Source organism: Oncorhynchus clarkii, chromosome 15 (assembly GCF_045791955.1).
Source record: "Oncorhynchus clarkii lewisi isolate Uvic-CL-2024 chromosome 15, UVic_Ocla_1.0, whole genome shotgun sequence".
In the NCBI taxonomy this organism is placed as follows: Eukaryota; Metazoa; Chordata; class Actinopteri; order Salmoniformes; family Salmonidae; genus Oncorhynchus; species Oncorhynchus clarkii.
In genome coordinates, this window is record NC_092161.1 from 33,303,674 (window position 1) to 33,329,283 (window position 25,610).

The 25,610-nt window shown below is 44.2% G+C and overlaps 1 protein-coding gene across 1 annotated transcript; it reads left to right on the plus strand.

Annotated features, from left to right (window-relative positions):
• The first annotated feature begins 4,281 nt into the window (after window positions 1-4,281).
• Window positions 4,282-20,755, plus strand: LOC139367228 (enoyl-CoA delta isomerase 2). Its single transcript, XM_071105448.1, has 10 exons — window positions 4,282-4,524; window positions 5,585-5,747; window positions 10,943-11,041; window positions 11,788-11,970; window positions 12,292-12,361; window positions 12,656-12,758; window positions 12,874-12,994; window positions 17,500-17,589; window positions 17,832-17,975; window positions 19,746-20,755. The coding sequence occupies exons 1-10, from the start codon at window positions 4,481-4,483 to the stop codon at window positions 19,899-19,901; spliced, it is 1,173 nt and encodes a 390-aa protein (XP_070961549.1). The 5' UTR covers window positions 4,282-4,480; the 3' UTR covers window positions 19,902-20,755.
• Window positions 20,756-25,610: the final 4,855 nt, after the last annotated feature.

Sequence of the window (25,610 nt, forward strand, 5' to 3'; positions counted from 1 at the left end):
TGTGGGGGCAGGCACATGGCACGAGTCTTTGAAAAGGCCGCCTGTAGGTCCCGGTACTCCTCCAGGATAGGTATGTGGGTGGCCTGTTCCGGACTTTCCATGGAGGTGGCACAGATTGACACCAAGAGACGCCTCCCTTCATACTCCTGCGACCAACCCAACAATCTCCTCTCTGTCCACAATATGCTGGGGCTATGCAACTGTAGCCAGGGGAAACCTACAACTACGGGGTGTGCAGGAGAGTCTAAGATGAGGAAATTGATGCATTCATGGTTGTTGTGAGTAACTGAGGGAAATGAGAATTGTGGTCTGGCGCACCAGTCCTGTTCCTAGGGGACGGTTGTCTAGGGCAAGGACTGGGATAGGGGGTTGTAAAGGGACTAGAGGAATGCGTAATGATAAGGCCACTGACCAGTCTAGGAAGTTGCCTGCAGCACCTGAGTGCACTAGGTCAGGACTCAGTGGGTGGCCAGGATAGTCAGGGAAGGTGATAGGGAGGAGGACGGGCTGGGTGGACAGAGAGGAGCAAGGCACGTCCACGCCTACCTGGGAAGGTGCAGGAGCGCTCCTCTGCCTTTCGCTTCCTCGCTTGGTTTTCCTCCTGGGACAGGTGTGGGGTGGTCCGACTCCCCACAGTAGGAGCAGAGACCCTGTCGACGGCGGCGTTTAAGTTCCTCAGGGGGAAGGTGCGTCGTGCCTACCTCCATGGGCTCAGTATCGCGGAGGTTCCTGGGAGAGACCCGAATTCCTGGGATGATGGGCAGGAAGGAGATTTCCAGGCTGACGGCCATGGCGAATAGCTGGTCCAGCATGAGGTTCTCATCGCGACAGGCCAGCTCGGTCTGGACGTCAGCCTGTAGCCCGCTGCAGAAAACCGTCAACAGGGCCTGGTCATTCCAGCCAGTTGACGCAGCCACCTTACAGAAATACAGAGAGTACTCCGACGCTGTCCTGGACCCCTGGCGTAGACACAGGAGACGCTCACCTCCCTCTCGGCCCTCTGTAGGGTGGTCGAAGACGCCACGGAAGAGTTGGGTGAAGCGCTCATAGGACTGCACTTCTGGTCCATTCCTCTCCCAGATGGTGTGCACCCACTCCAGAGCCCGGCCTGTCAGCACCGAGATCACCAAGGCCACCTTGCCCGTCTCGGAGGCTACCCTGGCATGACAGGCCAGGTGGAGGTCACACTGCAGGAGAAACCCCTACAATGTGCTAGGGTTCGTCAAACTGCTCCGGGAGGGGCAGGTGGATGTTGCTGATTGGACCGGGTGATGTAGATGGTGATGGGGTGGCTGGAACGACTGTGGGGAATTGGGAAGGTGGTGGTGTAGCCTGCAGTAAGTGTAAGGCCCGGAGCACCTCATCCATGGCAGTCCCGAGGCACTCCAGGCACGAGTCGTGGTGGTGGACCTTTGATCCTTCACCGGAGATGGCGGGATGTCCTGCTGCATCCTGTTTTCTTGGGTCGGTCATTCTGTCACTGGTTTAGAGAGGAGTAGGCAGGAGGCAGTCGCAGGTTTAGAACTACTGAACTTATTTAAGCACCATAGAACAAAGTGAGATGAAACCCAAATGCTGCTGGCTCAAAAATAAACCCAGCAAAAAAAGAATCGTCCCTTTTTCAGGACCCTATCTTTCAAATATAATTCCTAAAAATCCAAATAACTTCACAGATTTTCATTGTAAAGGGTTTAAACACGTATTCAATGAACCATAGCAATTAATGAACATGGAATGGTCGTTAAGACACTAACAGCTTACAGACGGTAGGCAATTAAGGTCACAGTTATGAAAACTTAGAGGCCTTTCCACTGACTCGAAAAACACCAAAAGGAAGATGCCCAGGGTCCCTGCTCATCTGCGTGAACGTGCCTTAGGTATGCTGCAATGAGGCATGAGGACTGCAGATGTGGCCAGGGCAATGAATTGCAATGTCTGTACTGTGAGACGCCTAAGACAGCGCTACAGGGAGACAGGATGGACAGCTGATCGTCCTCGCAGTTGCAGACCACGTGTAACAACACATGCACAGAATCGGTACATCCGAACATCACACCTGCGGGACAGGTACAGGATGGCAACAACAACTGCCCAAGTTACACCAGGAACCCACAATCCCTCCATCAGTGCTCAGACTGTCCGCATTAGGCTGAGAGAGTCTGGACTGAGGGCTTGTAGACCTGTTGTAAGGCAGGTCCTCACCAGACATCACCAGCAACAACGTCGCCTATGAGCACACACCCATCGTCGCTGGACCAGACAGCATTGGCAAAAAGTGCTCTTCACTGACGAGTCACGGTTTTGTTTCACCAGGGGTGATGGTCAGATTCGTGTTTATCGTCAAAGGAATGAGCGTTACACTGAGGCCTGTACTCCGGAGCGGGATTGATTTGGAGGTGGAGAGTTCGTCATGGTCTGGGGCGGTGTGTCACAGCATCATCGGACTGAGCTTGTTGTCAATGCAGGCAATCTCAATGCTGTGCGTTACAGGGAAGACATCCTCCTCCCTCATGTGGTACCCTTCCTGTAGGCTCATCCTACATGACCCTCCAGCATGACAATGCCACCAGCCATACTGCTCATTCTGTGCGTGATTTCCTGCTAGACAGGAATGTCAGTGTTCTGCCATTGCCAGCGAAGAGCCTGGATCGCAATCCCATTGAGCACGTCTGGGACCTGTTGGATCGGAGGGTGAGGGCTAGGGCCACTCCCCCCAGCAATGTCTGGGAACTTGCAGGTACCTTGGTGGAAGAGTGGGGTAACATTTGACAGCAAGAACTGGAAAATCTGGTGCAGTCCATGAGGAGGAGATGCACTGCAGTACTTAATGCAGCTAGTGGCTACACCAGATACTGACTGTTACTTTTGATTTTGACCACCCCCTTTGTTCAGGGACACATTTTTTCATTTCTGTTAGTCACATGTCTGTGGAACTTGTCCAGTTTATGTCTCAGTTGTTAAATCTTGTATGTTCATGCCAATATTTAAACATGTTAAGTTTTCTGAAAATGTACGCAGTTGACAGTGAGAGGACGTTTCTATTATTGCTGAGTTTATATCTTCATAAACAAAAGGGCACAGGGCGAACCCAAAGTGACAAATATAAAGTACTCAGTCAATAGTAGGTGATATTCCTCTCAGGAAAACAAGTAACATTTACAATTACTGACAAAGACAAATGGCAGAGGGAGTATGTACACAGTGATAGAGTGGGGATTGGAACCAGGTGTGTGTAATGATGACGAGACACGTCCAGGGTTGATGAGTCAAGGGCGTTTGCCAGCAGTAGGTTCGGCAGCAGCCAGAAGGCCGTCGATGCCGAACGCCTGAGCTGGACCGGAGGGGGAGCCAATGCAAAGTATGGTGGGACATAGGCAAAAGGCTATATTAGCCTTATAGAAATTGCTGCCCAAATAAATGCTTCACAGAGTTCAAGTAACAACTGTTCAGGGTAGACTGCGTGAATCAAGCCTTCATGGTCGAACTGCAGAAAAGAAACCACTGCTAAAGGACACCAATAATAAGAAGAGACTTGGTTGGGCCAAGAAATATGAGCAATGGACATTAGGCTGGTGGAAATTTGTCCTTTGGTCTGATAAGTCTGCATGTGTGGTTCCCAACATGAAGCATGGAGTAGGATGTGTGATGATGTGGGGTTGCATTGCTGTTAACACTGTCAGGGATTTATTTAGAATTCAAGGAACTCTTAACCAGTATGTTTACCACAGCATTCTGCAGCGATACGACATCCCATATGGTTTGCGCTTAGTGGGACTATCATTTGTTTTTCAACAAGACAATGAACCACACACCTCCAGGCTGTGTAAGGGCTATTTGACCAAGAAGGAGAGTGATGGAGTGCTGCATCAGGTGACCTGGCCTCCACAATCACCCAACCTCAACCCAATTGAGAAGGTTTGGGTGAGTTGGACCGCAGAGGGAAGGACAAGCAGCCAACAAGATCTCAGCATATGTGGGAACTCCTTCAAGACTGTTGGAAAAGCATTCCAGGTGAAGCTGGTTGAGAGAATGCCAAGAATGTGCAACGCTGTCATCAAGGCTGTTGTTCAGGTGGCTACTTTGAAGAATTTGTTTAATGGTTTTTGGGGTACTACTGATTCCATATGTGTTATTTCATTGTTTTGATGTCATCACTATTATTCTAAAATGTATAAAATAGTACAAATAAAGAAAAACCCTTGAATGAGTAGTTGTGTCCAAACTTTTGACTGGTACTGTATATAACTCCGTGGGGAACGATTTGCGCAAGGCTCCCCAGTCCCCACGGTCATCACCTGAGCAACACGACAACAGCCTGGAACGCACCCTTCATGGAAAGGGTGGTGCAAATGCCTTAGCCAATGGTGAAGGACAACGAAGGTCAATGGGAGGGTTCAATATTGTAAACAGCTAATTCATTTCGCTGGATTGTCTTGAACATCCAAGTTATTGTATTTTGGACTGAAATTACCAAACTGTCATGGCTGTGGCTTTACGCAAAATTTCTCCGTGGCGATTTGTCAGGTAAGATTAGCTATAAAGAACCCCTCACTTGCAATGTAGCCTATGTTGCACGGATTTGAGATCAAACCATATACATAGTAACAGTAAATTAGCCCGGCTAATTTAAGTAGATTTTTAGTTTAGCTGTCCTGTATGACGGGAGCTAGTTAGTTTAGCTATCGTTATAACAGTAGCCTAATCGTCATTGCGAATAGTTATTATTGTATCTTCACCATGCAGTTTTGGCTGGTTGGCACGAGAGTCTGTTAAAACTCTGCCTGTATTTAAAGGGTGTCATGCTCTGAACGAGCTAGGGCTGTCTGTCTTGCTTGAAATTAAGTTTAGCTTGCTAGGTTAGCTCAAGTTAGCTATCGCTCAGCTGTTCTAGGGTGCTTCCGTATCCCTGACGAAAAAAAGATTGCAGTCAGAGTGCAGAATAACTGCAGTTATTCTGCAATTCTGCCGTTTTTACGTCCAAAATACCACAGTCGACTTCAGTTACAGCAGCAAATGACAATATAAAAACAGGATGTTCATGACCTAACATTCCAACGTATCAGCTACCACGAAAAACACTTACACGATGACCTGTTGCTAGGATGTGGGGCAAAGGGCATAGCTGGTTGTTGAAAGGCTAGTTACTCAGTTAGCCGTTCAACAGCTAGCTATGCCCTTGGCCCCACATCCAGACGGAGCTAGGTTCCGTGTCTATCCAAAGACCCACTCTAAGGTCTAACTAGCTACCATGAATAAAAACCAGAGGAAAGGTCACAACTCATTCTTGATGGCCCATCCAATGCTGTCACTACATTGTATCACAAACTGTACTGTAACTCCCAGTACATTATCTTTCGTCCTGTTCCTGATCCTGCTCATATATAATACCACAAATTATTTAGAAAGGCCACTGTAGGTGTTTGGATCTAGTTTAATGCCCTCAGCCAAGTTCAGTTCATTTGTGCTTGGCTATTTAATTGAAACAATTTGGCTTATAATATTATTTAGTCTTTGTGGCAGTCAGTAATTGTTTTTGAAACCGTACCACTTATGTCACTAATTTGACCTGAAATCATCTCTTCAGGGCAGTCCAAGTCACGCACATTCCCACTCTGAAGCTGCACATGACTGGTTCTATGATGGGGGTGACGGTGGAGCAATTCAATCATGCCAAGAGTCAGATGGGCACGCTGAAGGAAGATCCTGGCAATGAGGCCAAGCTGAAAATCTATGCTCTCTTCAAACAGGTTAGAGGTCATTGTGCTTTAGTCTTAGCTACTTGGCTGTCATGTTTCTGAACATCGAGCAATGTTCCCTCTAATCTTTTTCAGTAATGAGCAAATTTCAGGTCTGCTGAGCACAAACTTTAGTTGTGAAAATTCGGTGCAACTTCTAGTGTGCTTTTACTGTGAACCCTGAGGCTGTACCCGCTATAAGTTACAGTTTTAAATGGTCAAGTTGGCTACTGTGGCTATTTGATAACATAGGCCTACCATCAAAAACATTGGATAAAATGCATCCCATAATATTTTAACATGGAAAAAGCTATTCTATCATTCAGCAGCAGCAAATGTGTGGTGTTCAATGTAGGCCTACATTCCATGAGAAAATAACATGCAGGGAGTAACATTAACCTGTTTATCCACATGTCCTTCAGACAAGGTGACTGAAAATGTTGTCGTTTGATGCAAGAAACCACTTTACAAAATAAAATGCATTATTATTCCAATACCCTTATTACAGAGAATCAAACAAATAATGCTACCCTCTGCCTATAGGCTACTTAACTTATTCAAGACCGTCTTAAAATACAACACGGGCCCTTTTAAGAAATTTAAAAAAGCTCTTTAACTGACTAGCTCTTCAGATGGCTAGAAATGCACACATTTTGTGCTCTTATATGAAGCAACCACTCCCCCATTGTTAACTAGAAGTTAGCTATAACTGGGATAATTACTCACTAACTAGCAAAGAATATGAACAAATGTGCACAGGTGGCTGGCTACATGTAGCTCTCGCTTTGATCTGAAAACAAGCGCATCTACTTGTGACCACTCATGCTGTAAACACAGTCCAGTTCAAAGTGAATGGCACAGATCCATATATGGCAATGTCTATTTGCATATAGGCCTACTGCAGCTCTGATTGCTTATGGCGCACCGGTCTGTGTCGACGACTGGCGTGAGTCATGCCTGTCAATGCAATAGAATCTTACTCTGATGCGCTATGCCTACAAGCAAATCTCTTGCACAGGTAGTTTTGCATATTAAGTCTTGCATAGTTCATTTTGTTTTTGTATGTTACATTGAAAGTGGTTAATATTGCATTGATTCGAGCACCGTTTCCACAGTATAGCGAAACGTTGACAATGTTAACTAAAGGGAAAACTCTTGAAGTTCAATTTTGTGCTTCTCTGCACTGGCTGATATTTCTTCTGCGTAGCTTAGAGGGAACATTGATCAAGAGTATGATAGATAGAAGGGGTGCTCCTTTTTTCTTTTGCTGTGTCACAGTTGTATTGAGTAGCATATTACTGAAGGAAGCTTTGGGCTTATAGCGGTGGGCCAGTAACTGAAGGGTTGATGATTTCGAATCCCAGGGCTAACAAAAAAAATCTTGAGTGTTGCTGGCATCATATCGGGTGACTCAACTTACTTCAACGGACTCTGTGCGGCTCTTAGGCTGTCTGTGTGTGTGGGGTCGGGTGCTTGCATGTTTGATGCTGTTTCAGCAAAAATACAAGTTTTCATTGTACTGTAGACAGAAAATTCTCCAGTGTTAAATCAACACTGAAAGAGGGGGACCATATAGATACTGGAACCAGTGTTAAATTAACACACTGCTTAGTGTAAAACCTTATTTGAATATTTCCTAGAGTGCCATGCCTTTCGAGTGAATTGTACATTCTATAGCTAGAGCACTCCTGATATCTCCAGGAGTGATAAGTATCATTTTTTGTCTTTATCTGTTGTGGTTTAGTACTTTTTCTTTGCTAGCTAGGGCCATCTACTTTAAGTTCTACCTGTCTTCCTAGTTGCTTACTTAGTGTGTGAGCTGCTGATTGTTCATAATATGCAGATTGTTGTTTACACATCAACCAGGATAAATGGGCAGGGCAATTTGTGACTTGTTTTGGTAATCAATGGCTGTATTGGAGGGGGAGTGGTTTCACCTCTCCGAGGCAATCAGCAATTGGTACAGGGATATGTGCTCTCTACCTCGGCTAGGCATTAGCAATTAGTTCTTCTGTCTCCCTTGGTATCTCAGCCGCGGTTGTGTCAGTGGTGGTTTTGTCGCAAAACTAAGGCCGTTGCCGAAATGAGGACTGTTCTGCTGAGTTATTTGAGGAAGGAAAGAGAGGAGGTTCATCACACCACTTTCTCATTTGAGTATCTTACCTAGTTATTTACAGTTGCTCTAATTGAGCTCTTTTGTAGTCTTTTCTATACTTGTTTGCACCTCCCCATCCCTTGGCTGCAACCCTTCTAATTTAGTCTACCCTGCACGCACAACACGTGGAATTCTGGGTCTCTGGCATCGTTTGGAATTGCTGATCTGCGGTCAAGAGTTCTGAGTTCATGGATCACCCTAGAGAACACTGCTACTCCAGCTGCTCGCTCTTCATCTGACTCTGTTTTCTCTCATAGTCCGAGAGCATCTGGTTGTTGCGGTGGTGGCACAAGTCTAATAATTTCTCTTAAGTGGAGATTTTCTCCTTTTTCCCTCTCTCACCTGTCCATCTCATTTGAATTCCACTGTCACTTTTTGCATCCTATGACTCACACTGTCCCCATTCCTCCCGGCTGGCTTGGCCCTCCCCTCCTGATCTGTGGCTGAGTGACTCATTGTGAGCTTACAGAACAGGGGTGCGGGCAGCTGACTGAAAATGGAGGAAAGGTCCTTGAAGTTTAGTTATCATCCTTTCACTCCCTCCTCTCTACCTTATCTTCATCTGTATCTGCTGCTAAAGCCTCTTTCTACCACTCTAAATTTCAAGCTTCTGCCTCTAACCCTAAACTCTTTTCCACCTTCTCCAACCCCTCCCTCGCTGCGGACGACTTTGTCAATCACTTTGGTGACAAAACGGTTGACGACATTCGCTACTCATTCACTCAGCCTATTGAGTCCACTGGTCTCACATACACAGAACTACCCTAAACCTTGACCTCTTTCTTCCCTCTATCTCCAGATGACATCCTGCAACTAGTGAGGCCTGACAACCTGCCCGCTCGACCCTATCCTCTCCTCCCTTCTCCAGACCATCTCTTGAGACCTTCTCTCATTCCTCACTTCCTTCATCCCTGACTACTGGCTGTATTCCCTCTGACTTCAAAGTGGGCCTAGTTGCTCCCCTCCTCAAGAACACTGGACTCATCTGACGTCAAAAACTATAGACCTGTATCCCTTTTTTTTCTTTCCAAAACACTTGAGCATACTGTCTCTGATAAACTTTCTTGTTATCTCTCTCAGAATGAACATCTTGACCTTAACCAGGCAGGCTTCAAGACCGGTCACTTAAACGCGACTGCTCTTCTCTATCACGGAGGCTCTCAGCACTGCCAAAGCTGACTCGCTCTCCTCTATTCTCAACCTCCTAGATCTTTCTGGTGCCTTTGACACTGTGAACCATCAGATCCTCCTCTCCACCCTCTGAGCTGGGTGTCTCATGCTATGCACACTCTTGGATTTCATCCTACCTGGCAGGCCGCTCCTAACAGGTGATGTGGAGAGGATCTGTGTCTTCACCACGTACTCTCACTACTGGTGTCCCCCAGGGCTCAGTTTTAGGCCCTCTCTTCTTTCTATACGCCAAGATTCTCAGCTCTTTCATATCATCACATGGTCTCTCCTATCATTGCTATGTGGATGACACTCAACTACTTATCTCCTTCCAGCCTTCTGACACCCAGGTGGCGACACGCATCAGCAGGGGTTCAAACTGTATAATCCAGTTCCTACATTTTGAATATAAAAATTGATTTTATCAAACAAATCTATGCTACATTTTATCTGAGACCCTCAGGATGACAAATCAGAGCAAGATTACTGAATGGAAGTACATTATTTACCTTCAGAGGTGAATGTGTCAAACCAGTTGCGTGAAGTTTTGTTGTACACTCTCCTCAAACAATTCCATTGTATTTGTTTCACTTTAATAGCTAATGTAAATTGGACAGTGCAGTTAGATTAACAATAATTTAAGTTTTCTGCCCATATAAGACATGTCTATCTCCTGGGAAATGTTCTTGTTACTTACGTCATGCTAACCACATTAGCGCACGTTAGGTCAACAGTCCCGTGTGGGCGAGGGGGGGGGGGGGGGCACGGGCACGGCACTGATCCCGTAGAGGTTAAAGTCATGATGGACTGCTGTTTCTCTTTGCATATTTGAGCTGTTCTTGCCATAATATGGAATTGGTCTTTTACCGCCCCTACCTTGTCACAAGTGATTGGTTCAAACTCATTAAGAAGGAAATAAATTCCACAAATTAACTTAACAAGGCACACCTGTTCATTCAAATGCATTCCAGGTGACTTCCAGGTGATTCCACCTCAAGGAGCCTGTTGAGAGAATGCCAAGAGTGTACAAAGCTGTCATTTAAGGCAAAGGGTGGCTATTTTGAAGAATATAAAATATATTTTGAACTTTTTTGTTGTTGGTTAATACATGATTCCATGTGTTATTTAATAGTTCTGATGTCTTCAGTATTATTCTACAATGTAGAAAATAGTAAAAATAAAGAAAAACCCTGGAATGAGTAGGTGTCTAAACTATTGACTGATACTGTACATATTACTTCAATTAGCTTGACTAACCTGGACCCACGCACATTGACTCGGTACCGGTACCCCCTGTATAATGTACATAGCCTCGTTATTGTTAAAATTTAGTAAATATTTTCTTAACCCATATTTTTTCTTAACTGCATTGTTGGTTAAGGGCTTGTAAATAAGCTACCACCTGTTGTATTCGGCGCATGTGACAAATAACATTTGATTTGACTTGAAGTCCATAGGACCGAACATTTTGTGAACGCAATAACCATGCTTCTGTCACTCACTAACAAATAGTCATTGGTGGTAACTAGAATTAATTTGAAAGGCAAGGCACTCTGGGAAATAATTGAATAAGGTCTGACACTAAGCAGTGTGTTAATTTAACACGGATTATAGTGTGTATATGGCCCCACACTTTCAATTTTGATTTAACACTGGATAATTTGCTGTGTATGTTTTAATGATTAGAAAGCTATCTAAGGTATCACCCCCTGTTTCAATCTGTTTTCTTCCATCTGATATCTAGTGAAAATGACCTAGATTGTTCACCTGTCAGAGTTCATGAAGGAGACAGGACAAGTACAGTAAGGCCTTAAAGTGTACTAGAGACACCGGCTGTATCTCATTTCAGTATCTCCTCTTCTTTCTTTTGGTGTCTTACTAGGCTACTCAGGGACCCTGTAACACCCCAAAGCCAGGGATGCTCGACTTTGTCGGCAAGGCCAAATGGGACGCCTGGAAGTCTCTGGGTTCTGTATCTCAGGTAATCTACATTCCAACATTGCATATACACGGAGTATACAAAACATTATTTTTATTACATAGACTGACCAGGTGAATCCAGGTGAAATCTATGATCCCTTATTGATGTCACTTATTAAATCCACTTCAATCAGTGTGGATGAAAGGGAGGAGACCGGTTAAAGAATGATTTTTAGAGACAATTGAGATGGATTATGAATGTGTGCCTTTTCAGACTAGGCAAGAGAAAAGATTTGTCTTTGAACTGGGTATGGTAGTAGGTGCCAGGCGCATCGGTTTATGTCAAGAACTGCAACTCTGCTGGGTTTTTCACCCTCAACAGTTTCCTGTGTGTATCAAGAATGGTCCACCACCCAAAGGACATCCAGCCAACTTGACACAACTGTGGAAAGCATTGGAGTCAACATGGGTCAGCATCCCTGTGGAACTCCGTGTACATAACACCACTCATACATCTTTTATTAAGATACCATTTGTCCATTTTAAGACTATTCTTCCCTAGTTTATTAAAAACAACAGACAAACACACGACTTGCGAGCAATTTCAAACACAGACAAAAATGATAGTAGTTAAAAAACAAAACCATATTAGAATCAGCCATTCTTACTGAATGTCACCCAAAGCCAATAAAAGAACACTAAACACTCCGGTGTCATCACGATGTGGAGATGTGCCATTGTCTTCACACAATGAAATTGACAGACAGGAATTAATACACTGTACATCTCCTTTTTCCTTCCTCTCAGGAGGATGCCAGACAGCAGTATGTGGACCTGATCGATTCTCTGCTGGCTGCCGAGGGGCCTGCGGTAGCCGCACAGCCCACTGGGAGCGCTGCTACCTTTGATACGCTGCTGGTCTCCACGGAGGACAACATCACCACTATCCGCCTCAATAGGCCACAGAAGAAAAACGCCATCACTGTGGAGGTATTTCAAATGCATACATTTATTTGGCATTCGTGTCATAGTCTATTTCCCACCGCCCAACATCAGCGGCAGTCTAAACGGTAGACATATTTTGTAGATAGGTTTCACATTTGTAAGTACTACACAACATTGTGAAACCATAGAGTATCCTAAGGCTAAGTGTTACCGACGTCGTGGTATGATTTTTGTGTTTCATCAATGAAATGCCTTGTCATAGTGAACGATTTGCCTACTGTCTATGAGAAGAGCAATTACAAACATCCAGTAATCATCCAGCTCTTCAATTCTGTTATTTAAAATTGTTTCCCTCTTGATATCCAGATGTACAACGAGGTCATCAAAGCTTTGGAGCAAGCTGGCAAAGATGACTCTGTCATTACTGTAATCACAGGTAAGAGCCAAACCAACCAATTTCTCCAATGGAAGTCATGAATGCGTTATGGAGAGACTATCAGTGATATGAATATGCACTCTTTTGCTGGCCCAGAAATGAAACGCTAGGAATAAAGAAAAGCCAGCACACAGTATATTATGGTGCATGGAAAAAAAGCATGCGGGAGCAAGATTTACTGTGTTCCGGCTTTTCTTTCTTTCGACCTCCAAGGCTTTGCCGTGATACAGTAACTTGCACTGCTCCAGTCTTCTCAATTGCTCTAAGTGGCTCTCCCTAATTGACCCCCTCAAGGTAGTGGAGACTTCTACTGCAGTGGCAATGACCTGACAAACTTCACCAAAATCCCAGAGGGTGGAATCGAGCAGATGGCAAAGGATGCAGGCGAGTTGCTAAGGTAACGTCTTTACCCAAGAGGAGCAGGCAAAAGTTTACCTTGAAGGAACCTTTTTCCTAATGCTGTTGATATCATCTGTTGACAAATCAGTGTGTGTGTGTGTGTGTGTGTGTAGGGAGTTTGTCAAAGCGTTCATCGACTTCCCTAAGCCCCTGGTTGCAGTGGTCAATGGTCCGGCTGTGGGCGTGTCTGTCACTCTACTGGGGCTGTTCGAGATTGTCTATGCCACAGAGAGGGTAAGGTGGTTTGTCATGTCCACTCATTGCTGGCTAAGAACACATTTATATTGTATCTCAATGAGAGGTTGACCGATTAGGATTTTTCAACGCCGATACCGATTATTGGAGTACCAAAAAAGCCGATGCCGATTTTTATATGTATTTGTAATAAACAATACTGAATGAACAATGAACACTTATTTTAACTTAATACATAAATAAATGTAGTCTCAAATAAATAATGAAACATGTTCAATTTGGTTTATGTAATGCAAAAACAGTGTTGGAGAAGTAAAAGTGCAATATGTGCCATGTAAAAAAACGAACATTTAAGTTCCTTGCTCAAAACATGAGAACAAATGAACGCTGGTGGTTCCTTTTAACATGAGTCTTCAATATTCCCAGTTAAGAAGTTTTTAGGTTGTAGTTACTATAGGACTATTTCTCTCTCTACCATTTGTATTTCATATACCTTTGACTATTGGATGTTCTTATAGGCACTATAGTATTGGCAGCCTAATCTCGGGAGTTGATAGGCTTGAAGTCATAAACAGAGCTGTGCTTCAAGCATTGCTAAGAGCTGCTGTTTGAATGAATCCTTGCGAGCCTGCTGCTGCCTACCATCGCTCAGTCAGACTGCTCTATCAAATATCAAATCATATTTAATTATAATATAATAAACACACAGAAATACGAGCCTTTGGTCATTAATGTGTTCAAATCCGGAAACTATCATTTCGAAAACAAAACGTTTATTCTTTCAGTGAAATACGGAACCGTTCCGTATTTTATCGAACGGGTGGCAACCCTAAGTTTAAATATTACTGTTACATTGCACAACCTTCAATGTTACGTTAATTATGTACAATTCTGGCGACTTAATTACAGTCTTTGTTAGAAATAAATGGCCTTTCAACAGTTCGCAACGAGCCAGGCGGCCCAAACAGCTGAATATACCCTGACTCTGCTTGCACTGAACGCAAGAGAAGTGACACAATTTCCCTAGTTATTATTGCCTGCTAACAAGAATTTCTTAACTACATATACAGGTTTAAAAAAATATACTTGTGTATTGATTTTTAGAAAGGCATTGATGTTCATTGTTAGCTACATTATTGCAACGATTGTGCTTTTTTCGCAAATGCTTGTTTGGCGAAGTTGAAGTAGGCTGTGATTCGACGATAAATTAACAGGCACCGCATTGATTATATGCAACACGGAACAAGCTAGTTAACCTAGTAATATCATCAACCATGTGTAGTTAACTAGTGATTATGTGTAAGGGTTTTCTTCCGATGAAGGAGAGGCGGACCAAAATGCAGCGTGGTAATTTTTATACATCTTTAATAAAGATGAAAAACTAACAATACAAAAACAAATCAAATCAAATTTTATTTGTCACATACACATGGTTAGCAGATGTTAATGCGAGTGTAGCGAAATGCTTGTGCTTCTAGTTCCGACAATGCAGTAATAACCAACAAGTAATCTAACTAACAATTCCAAAACTACTTTCTTGTACACAGTGTGAGGGGATAAAGAATATGTACATAAGGATATATGAATGAGTGATGGTACAGAGCAGCATAGGCAGATACAGTAGATGGTATCGGGTACAGTATATACATATGAGATGAGTATGTAAACAAAGTGGCATAGTTAAAGTGGCTAGTGATACATGTATTACATAAGGATACAGTCGATGATATAGAGTACAGTATATACGTATGCATATGAGATGAATAATGTAGGGTATGTAACATTATATAAGGTAGCATTGTTTAAAGTGGCTAGTGATATATTTACATAATTTCCCATCAATTCCCATTATTAAAGTGGCTGGAGTTGAGTCAGTGTCAGTGTGTTGGCAGCAGCCACTCAATGTTAGTGGTGGCTGTTTAACAGTCTGATAGCCTTGAGATAGAAGCTGTTTTTCAGTCTCTCGGTCCCAGCTTTGATGCACCTGTACTGACCTCGCCTTCTGGATGATAGCGGGGTGAACAGGCAGTGGCTCGGGTGGTTGATGTCCTTGATGATCTTTATGGCCTTCCTGTGACATCGGGTGGTGTAGGTGTCCTGGAGGGCAGGTAGTTTGCCCCCGGTGATGCGTTGTGCAGACCTCACTACCCTCTGGAGAGCCTTACGGTTGAGGGCGGAGCAGTTGCCGTACCAGGCGGTGATACAGCCCGCCAGGATGCTCTCGATTGTGCATCTGTAGAAGTTTGTGAGTGCTTTTGGTGACAAGCCGAATTTCTTCAGCCTCCTGAGGTTGAAGAGGCGCTGCTGCGCCTTCTTCACAATGCTGTCTGTGTGAGTGGACCAATTCAGTTTGTCTGTCATGTGTATGCCGAGGAACTTAAAACTTGCTACCCTCTCCACTACTGTTCCATCGATGTGGATAGGGGGGTGTTCCCTCTGCTGTTTCCTGAAGTCCACAATCATCTCCTTAGTTTTGTTGACGTTGAGTGTGAGGTTATTTTCCTGACACCACACTCCGAGGGCCCTCACCTCCTCCCTGTAGGCCGTCTCGTCGTTGTTGGTAATCAAGCCTACCACTGTTGTGTCGTCCGCAAACTTGATGATTGAGTTGGAGGCGTGCGTGGCCACGCAGTCGTGGGTGAACAGGGAGTACAGGAGAGGGCTCAGAACGCACCCTTGTGGGGCCCCAGTGTTGAGGATCAGCGGGGAGGAGATGTTGTTGCCTACCCTCACCACCTGGGGGCGGCCCGTCAGGAAGTCCAGTACCCAGTTGCACAGGGCGGGGTCGAGACCTAGGGTCTCGAGCTTGATGACGAGCTTGGCGGGTACTATGGTGTTGAATGCCGAGCTGTAGTCAATGAACAGCATTCTCACATAGGTATTCCTCTTGTCCAGATGGGTTAGGGCAGTGTGCAGTGTGGTTGAGATTGCATCGTCTGTGGACCTATTTGGGCGGTAAGCAAATTGGAGTGGGTCTAGGGTGTCAGGTAGGGTGGAGGTGATATGGTCCTTGACTAGTCTCTCAAAGCACTTCATGATGACGGAAGTGAGTGCTACGGGGCGGTAGTCGTTTAGCTCAGCTACCTTAGCTTTCTTGGGAACAGGAACAATGGTGGCCCTCTTGAAGCATGTGGGAACAGCAGACTGGTATAGGGATTGATTGAATATGTCCATAAACACACCGGCCAGCTGGTCTGCGCATGCTCTGAGGGCGCGGCTGGGGATGCCGTCTGGGCCTGCAGCCTTGCGAGGGTTAACACGTTTAAATGTCTTACTCACCTCGGCTGCAGTGAAGGAGAGACCGCAAGTTTTCGTTGCAGGCCGTGTCAGTGGCACTGTATTGTCCTCAAAGCGGGCAAAAAAGTTATTTAGTCTGCCTGGGAGCAGGACATCCTGGTCCGTGACTGGGCTGGATTTCTTCCTGTAGTCCGTGATTGACTGTAGACCCTGCCACATGCCTCTTGTGTCTGAGCCGTTGAATTGAGATTCTACTTTGTCTCTGTACTGACGCTTAGCTTGTTTGATAGCCTTGCGGAGGGAATAGCTGCACTGAAGAAGAAGAAGACGTAACACGAAAACCTAACCGTCTATACTGGTGCAAAACAAACACAAAGACAGGAACAATCACCCACGAAACACTCAAAGAATATGGCTGCCTAAATATGGTTCCCAATCAGAGACACCTGCCTCTGATTGAGAACCACTCCAGACAGCCATAGACTATACTAGATACCCCTACTAAGCCACAAACCCAATACCTAACAAAAACCCCAAGGCAAAACACACCACATACAAAACCTATGTCACACCCTGGCCTGACCAAATTAATAAAGAAAACACAAAATACTAAGACCAGGGCGTGACATTATGTGAAGATTGATTGTTTTTTTTAATAAGATAAGTTTAATGCTAGCTAGCGACTTCCTTGCAGCCACAAGGTCCTTTTGATGCTGCACTCGCGTAACAGGTGGTCAGCCTGCCACGCAGTCTCCTCGTGGATTGCAATGTAATAGGCCATAATCGGCGTCCAAAAAGACCGATTACCAATTGTTATGAGAACTTGAAATCGGCCCTAACTATTCGGCCATGCCGATCGGTCGATCTCTATACATGTCTGTTAGTTGATGATAATACGATATTAGCATTGGTTTATATCAGGGTTGGGGTCAATTTCAATTCCAGTCAATTCAGAAGGTAAACCCAATTCCAAATGTTCCTCATTGAAAAGCATTGAAGATAATTGGAATTTCAGTGTACTTCCTGATTTACCTGGAATTGAACCCAAACCTGGTTTCCAACTACACTCCTGGAGAGATACTGGGTCCCCAAGCTTTTGTTCCTGCCCACCAGCACTAATATACCTGCCAAGCTTGGTCACGATTGTTGTGACCACTAGTGACCACTACCCATACCACTACCCATACCACTACGTCCACATTGCCATTCTCCACATTGCCATTCTCCACTTCCATGCTTCACTATACTCTGCAGTAAGAGGGTGGGGGTGTTCCTGCCTAACGTATGCTTCTTCCCCCTCCAAACAGGCTACATTCCACACCCCCTTCAGCCAGCTGGGACAGAGCCCAGAAGGCTGCTCCTCCTACACCTTCCCTAAAATAATGGGCAATGCAAAGGTATGGATGCACAACCTTGTTCTTTTACTGCAAATGTTGCACTTCATAGAGGGGTATTCTCAGACAGTTCTTCTCAGTTTCCCTTTTTCTAACATCAATGCATGATTGATGCAAAAAAGGCAAAGTTTCAGATATGGATCAACTATTTTTTTTATACTTCTGTATTTTAGTTGAATGTATTTCATTTGCAATTGGAATTGAATGAAATTACACTAATAGACATTGCCATGCTCTGTGACTAGGCCAGTGAGATGCTGCTGTTCAACAAGAAGCTGAGTGCCGTCCAAGCTTGTGCCCAGGGCCTGGTGACCGAGGTCTTCCCTGACAGCAGCTTCCAGACCGAGGTGGCCACCAGACTCAAGGCCTATGCCAAGCTGCCCAGAAATGTGAGTCAAAGCCCCAGTAAATATTGAAAGTCAGACGTTTGTGCATTTTGTGGAATATATTCCTGGAACGTATCAAAATTGATGAAAGCTGGTTGTATTTTACAGAAATTCCTTTTGAATGTTCCAGGAATTTTGAATGATGTTATTATTGGCCGTAGTTGCGCTTCCGTGGACCAGAAGGTGCCAAATCGTGCAAATTGAAGTTCATTGACACATTTTTCAACAAGTCCCAAGCTGATCTGATGGACAGCGCAGTTGAATATTCAAAACTGTCACCAGTATATGATATGGCAGTATATCTAGACCACAATATTACATAATCGCTAACATAAGCAGAGAAAATGTTACAGGAATGCGTCATTAAGTCTGTATGGCAATGATGGCAAGGCTACAATATTTGCACAATTGGCAATGAGTTACAGACAACTGGGCCATTGTATAATGCTTGAAGATTGTTTTGCCGTTATACTGCTCAGGAAGGAGATGCGTTCTGTCTCCTAGAGATGAACGTACTTTGGTGTGAAAAGTGCAAATCAATTCCAGATCAACAGTAAAGGACCGTGTGACGATACTGAAGGAAACCGGTACAAAAGTATCTATATCCACAGTAAAACTGTAAAAGAGTCCTATATCGACATAACCTGAAAGGCCACTCAGCAAGGAAGATGCCACTGCTCCAAAACAGCCATAAAAAAGCCAGACTACGGTTTGCAACTGCACATGGGGACAAAGATCGTACTTTTTTGAGAACTGTCCTCTTGTCTGATGAAACAAAAATGGAACTGTTTGTCCATAATGACCATCATTATGTTTGGAGTAAAAAGGTGGCGCTTGCAAGCCGAAGAACACCATCCCAACCGTGAAGCACGGAGGTGGCAGCATCATGTTGTGCGGGTGATTTGCTGCAGGAGGGACTGGTGCACTTCACAAAATAGATGGCATCATGAGGAGGAATATTATGTGGATATATTGAAGCAACATCTCAAAACATCAGTTAAAGTTAAAGCTTGATCACAAATGGGTCTTCCAAATGGACAATGACCCCAAGTATACTTCCAAAGTTGGTGCAAAATGGCTTAAGGACAACGAAGTCCAGGTATTGGAGTGGCCATCACAAAGCCCTGATCTCAATCCTATAGAAAATTTGTGGGTCGAACTGAAAAAGCGTGTGCAAGCAAGAAGGCCTACAAACCTGACTCAGTTACTCTTGCCCTGTCAGGAGGAATTGGTCAAAATTCACCCAACTTATTGTGGGAAGCTTGTGGAAGGCTACCTGAAATGTTTGACTCAGGGGAAACCTCTATTTAATCAATTTTAGATTAAGACTAATGTAACAAAATGTGGAAAAGTCAAGGGGTCTGAACACTTTTGAATGCACAGTATATTTCTGGAGTGTTCTTATATCTCCTAGATATAGGACAGACACTTCAAGAGCTTGTTTCTTATGGTTTTTGCCATTTATGAATGTGTTATTCAATGCATTTCTCTGGGCTATAGTAGTAAAGGCTAAATTCTATATTATATCAAATTATTTGTTCATATATATATTTTGTACCTAAAGGAGTCCTTAATTCAATAGCTAAATCGTCCATAGTATGACCATCTTAAAACAATTCTCCATTACACCAGCTCTGTCAGGCGGAATGGGTTACCTACGGATCCGCATGAAACCAAAGACACATTTCCGCATTTTGTATGAACACTAAAGTTTTTCTAATCCTATCTATTTGACCTCTACTTTCTTCCCATGGCTGTTCCCTGGCTGCCCAGTCCCTAGCCCTGTCCAAGCAACTGATCCGTGGGACAGAGAAGGAACGTCTCCACACTGTCAACGACCAGGAGGTGGAGCGCCTGGTGGAGCGCTGGCTCTCAGATGAGTGCATGCAGGCCATCATGAGCTTCTTCCAGGCTAAGGCTAAGCTGTGAGGAGATCCTCCCCCACAGACAGAGCGCCTAACTAGAGTCATGCCCATTAGGTATCAATCGGGAAAAAATGGACCGAAACACGCTCGTTTACATTTTCCGTTGTAAAACATTTGAAAACGTATTCTGTCATGTCATGTATTCTGTCATGTGCCCTAATGAGCATGACCCACATCACACCAACCTGTACCCCCCCCTTTTCCTCCCCTAGTACAGCTCCAGCCTAGATTCACTAACCTGTAAGAAGAGATGTCAATGGGATAAAGCCTGTAACCATGCTGAGCCTTGAGCTGATGCCTTTTTTCCCCTTCAGTTTTATCAGGTGGTTTTGTAAATTAATTATAATATTATTAGTATTATTATTGTACCGTATGAACACCCAACATCCCGTTCTGTAGATTTTTAACTGTTGATCTTGATCATTTTGCAATGAACATATCTGGGCATTCCATGTTTTGAAACACCAGTGAAGTTAACTGCCAAAATAAAGGAAACGCCACCATGAAGTGCCTTTTAATAGGGCGTAGGGTCACTAACTCAGGAACCACACCTGTGTGGAAGCACCTGCTTTCAATATACTTTGTATCCCTCATTTATGCAAGTGTTTCCATTATTTTGGCAGTTACCTGTAACTTACATGGACTAAGCTTCCAAGAGGTGCATATGGTAAGTTGAAGGTGGGTAGTGCCTTACAGTCCAAAAAAACTGAGCTGAGCAAAGCGGATTGTGTTTTGCACTGTCCAATGGTATTTTATATGCACTCAAAAGTATTCTTGGAGATGGCATCATTGTTTCACACATCTATATCTGTTTGATTACAGTAATAAATACATTTGAGCAACAAACAAAACAAAAAACATCAATGTGTCTTTGTCAAACTTATTTGACAAAAGGATGATAATGATGGTGAAGGGTTGTAGGATAGTTCTGCCATTTAATTTAATATCCTGTAGAGGGCGTACTGCACCAAAAAACAAGTGCAACAGCTCTGCAGCCTTCATGCCAGCAATATTTAGATAGTAAATCAAAAGGGACAAAGGATGATTAGTTGCTAATTGTATACATGACATTTTGGTTTGAATGTAAGTGTACTTAAATTATATAATATTAAGACGTGTCTTATCTCATGAAACCTGTATTATTTTGCTCATTGGTATGGGGAGGTGTACCCCTGTGTCCAGTGAGCTGAATTCAGGACAGTATTTCTGTCCATTTGGAGTGGCCTCTTTGGGCCCAAGGACACCCCAGAGGCACATTCCAGTACTACTTCTATTCACACCATCTGCGCTAGATGACATAGGTCCTCCTATCCATTGGATAAGGTTTGACAGGCCAACACAGTAGATCTCAAGGCATGAATGATGAGTTAATTTTCCAACACAACTGGGACGAGGGAAATATATTATCATGTCATCCACTGATGGTGGGGCCCCCACACTGGGCTGTCACTAACCCACTTAGGGGCCCTGCTTTGCATGTTACACCTGGTTTGCTTACCCTTTCCCTGACCGATAGCAGCTAGGCCTACATAACTTGTTTTTGCCAAGCAAAACACTTAGCGATAAAGTGGTCCCCAAAGGTTACCTTTCCGATCTGTGGGCTGAACATTCAAATGGCTGTGAATGGATATGGAACGTGATAGGTTGGATGAAACACTAGTATAACATAGGCCTACAGTTTGAATTACGACATACTAGACTCTTGGGTATTTAGAATGGTGTAAATTCAAACAAGGATGGCTGTAAGGTTATACCACACTACCACCTTTCGCCAGTTGCTTTGAATAGCTAAGCCTGTTCAAGTAAATCAGTGGTGTTAGTCAAAGAATGATGTTGACTCATTTGATTATATTCAAATGCCATCAGCACTGAACAAACCTAGCAAGGAGATTAGAAATCCTACAGTCAACCGACATTGAGGAAGCAATGAAGTTGAGTAGATATATAGAATAGCCTAGATCTAGCCAGGGATTGAACATTTGCAGTGATATGTTTTCACTGTCACTGGCCGTGATGCGGCACACAGCTCTTGGAGGTCATTAGCAGTACGTGAGCATTGTCACCGAAAGGCAGTTGTTGAAACACCGGTCTCCTTTGTTCAGGGAAATAACCACTCTTTATCTCCCAACTTTCCTCTCCGGGCACTGAGCGCCCCTTCACGGTTAGGCTACGCTTCACCTACCGCCCTCTCAGATGCGCCATCCAACCAAATGTTGGCATTTCCAGAAGTGGCTGGGCAATAACGCTGATAATGTTCCCCTGACGCCACAGTGCGAGGCCCACACACACTAAATGTTGAATGGTGCTCTTGGCGCTGCGACCCAGGCCAGTGTCCCCAAGGACAGGAGGATGGGAAGGATTATACCCGTATGAGATTTTTGGGGGGAGAGTTAAAAGCTAGAGGGAGAGTTAAAAGGGAGAGTTAAAAGCTAGACGGCAGCTCCCTTGTCGCTGAATCATCTGTGTTTCAGTGGGTAGGGCCCGGCATAATGGACTGTTGTGGTTTTGTGGTAGAATGTGAAAGGCGACCATCGGGGCCCTTACGGATCTACAACTGCTGTGAGACGAAGTCGCATCGAAAAGACATCCGACTGTGTCATGTTAATTTTGAGTCACAATAATTATTTAAAATCAGAAAAAGCACATCTCTTATTCAGGACAGTTATTCTACCGTGTGGAGTGGAGGCCTCTAAAACCCGTTTCTATTTTCTTTTACATGGTAGTTGGCATAACAAAACAGCTCTATGATGGAATGAGGCAGATTATTCATCTTTGGCCTGCCTATATGGGGCCACAGCATAGAAGCTGAACCCAAGCCCAGACAGACTTCTCCATCCTCTCCCACTCCACTCTGTGTTTGACAGACGGCAGTTAAGCACAGCCTTTCACACTGCTGATGAATGAGCCCTCCCCAACAGGGTCTGGCAATCAGGCCTCTGTGTAGTATTACCACTGATACTGGAGGCACAGCCATGGGGAGGAAGTCAAACGGATACAAATAGAGAGAGGCTAGTGCATCCAAGGACCCTGTGAGAGTGAAATTGGAGGGGTGGAAATAGTTGTCAGACGTCTGGGAGAGCTGCTCTGCTCTTGCAGGTGCACAAGCTAATTTGCTAACAGGTCCTTTGCAAATGGAATGACACTCAGAAGGAACCTATTCACTTTTGTCGCTGACAAGGTAATTAGCCAATTGGTGTCTTGATTGGCTGGCAATTTCACACACTTGCTATTCAGCCTAATTCAGGGAGAGTATTATTCATTCTTATTATAAGGCAAAGATGAACACAACACATGCTAACATTTTTTTATTTTTGAATATACTGCTTCGGGCCTTGGTCTGCTTCACATTAGTATTCAGAGTGCCTTGGAGACACTACATAATATGGTAACATAAAGTTATCTTCTCCATGAAAAGTCTGGTCTGTTTTTTCCCTAAAGAACAATGATTCCACAGGCACTATAATGGAAGAGAGCCAGATCTGTCAAGGTGGACTTCAGTTCCTACTCATCACGTCCTTCCTGTGTTACATGCCGACCGCAGAGTAGGGATACATCGAACCAACATGTTTTATTCCTTTCCTCCTTAAATATTGTCCCCATATCCCATGTACATTTAGTGTGGTATTATCCATAATGTGCACTTGGTGAGTCACATATTTCACTATTACTGTGCATGCAGTTCCTCCGTATCCAGTAAAAAAGGATTCAGAATGTATCCTATTGCTAATCCAAGGAGAACCTCCAAAGGTCATAAATAATGTGTCCTAGTGACTCCGTGATATAAACGTACACTAGGGTTGTAGCTGGGATCCACCTGGTCTTTAGGTTTCCTGGTAGACTCATCTCGCTCCATTTACCTCATTCATTTGAGCGCTCGGATACAAGCATTCAACGTACCCTACATGCGGGTAAGCGTCCCACATGTGACATTTTGTTTATAGGGCGCGAGGAGATAAGGCCCGTGGACATTCACCATGTGGAAGGGGGAGCGAAGGGGCTGTGGGATTTTAGGAGTGAGAGAAAGGGAAGAGAGAGGAAGGCCCATGTCAGCTGGAGTGGTAGACTGAAGGGTCCCGGGACGCCCCTGCCACGAGATGAGTGATGTTCCCCAGGGGAGATCGCCTGTCTGACCCCAAGCAAGGCCAGCCTAAGCTGGGAGTCCTGAGTTAACATTTAGGTGGTGGTGGTCGGGGTGAGAAATGATGGGCCTCCAGGGGCTTCAATTAGGACAAGAGGGAAGAAGAGGGGAAGAACGGAGGATAATATGAGAGGGCCCCGGCCCTAGAATCCCTGGTGCTGAGTACCGTCTCACATGAGGACCATAGCCGTCTAACAGGAAGCCCTTGGCGTGAAATGTTCATTATCTCACGAGTGCACTTTGGGGGCTCGGGAAATCACACAGGCATGGGCTGCTGACTCTTAATGTTTCGCATTTCGTGTCGTATAGTAAAAAGAAAAGATTCACACCCCCAACTTCTCAAAGGAAGGAACCAATGATGAAAAAGGGGGTGGATGTTTTGCTCCACCTTGTGTATGCTGCCTGCTACCTAGACTTCCCTTTCATTTCTAATTGTAAAAGGCATTTGATTGAGTTGACTATGATAACATAGATTTCACTGAAGGACTATTCGCCTAAGGAGAGTTCAGTGAACTGAAATGGGATCAGGATTACATTTTAGGCATGAAAAACAGTTTAGTGGTTTGTCTTATGGATGTTGCAGCTCCACACTCAAACAGCAATCCCAAGTTAAGTACCTTATTGAGAGATGCTGAGAAGATGAGAGGGTTGGACCTGGTGCGGTTGGGAGGTTTTACCAGGTCACTGGATAATCTGTGGGTTTTCAGTGTACAATATCTGCATAATGAACCCGGATGTTCAATGGCTCTGAGCCATGACCTCACTGGGCTGTTACAGGGAAAGGTTTAAAGTGCCCCAGTGGGCAAAACTGGTTGTAATTACATCATTGTGATGTCTTTCATGACATCATAGTCAGGTTTGCAAAGTTAGTGTTTTAGATGTTTTTGTATGGGTCACATTTACATTTTTTAGCTTTGGATAAAATGCTTTCATTTGAATATAAACTGTTGTCTCTGTTTGGGTCAGTTAGATTTGCACTGTACTTCTAAGACTTGAGTTTTACTATCATGTCTTGTCAGGTTTTGACTATGTTATTATCAGTAAGAATTAGACGTACTGAGAATTAACGTACTGTAGCAGGTTTAGTAAAAGGGTTAGTTTTAGGGTTGCTAAAATGTAAAAAATTCTCCCTGAAGCGACTCCAACATGCAACTTCATTACCATACCTGTATACCATCTAGCCCCAGCCATCTCACAGGCAGACCAATTCTGATCTTTTGCCCAAAAAGTTGCATGTGCGGCTCGCGGCTCGAATACAGGCCAAGAAGTACATGTAATGTTTTTATTTTTCTTTTTACGTTCTTGTCTTTGGCACATTACTTTGAGGAATTGAAAGGAATAGCAGGGAAGTAATCTGGAAAAGGTATTATCTTCCAGTTATTTTATTGTAAGTATATCAACATAGCAATACTAAAGTAACATCAAATAAATAACCCCCAAAAATATGATGTATTTTGACACTAGACTATGTTTACAGGGTAAAAACATCTGGAAAACTTTGATTTTTGGAGTGTACCTTTATGACATATTTTTCCCACTGGGATCCCTTTTGCCATGGGGTCACGAGTTGACTCT

Bases quoted from the DNA above. Each gene is read 5' to 3' on its own strand.
- LOC139367228 (XM_071105448.1), top strand. From the start codon at position 4,481: ATGGCTGTGGCTTTACGCAAAATTTCTCCGTGGCGATTTGTCAG. The intron at 4,525-5,584 runs GTAAGATTAGCT...TCATCTCTTCAG, and splicing joins TCTCCGTGGCGATTTGTCAG to GGCAGTCCAAGTCACGCACA. The intron at 5,748-10,942 runs GTTAGAGGTCAT...GTGTCTTACTAG, and splicing joins TCTATGCTCTCTTCAAACAG to GCTACTCAGGGACCCTGTAA.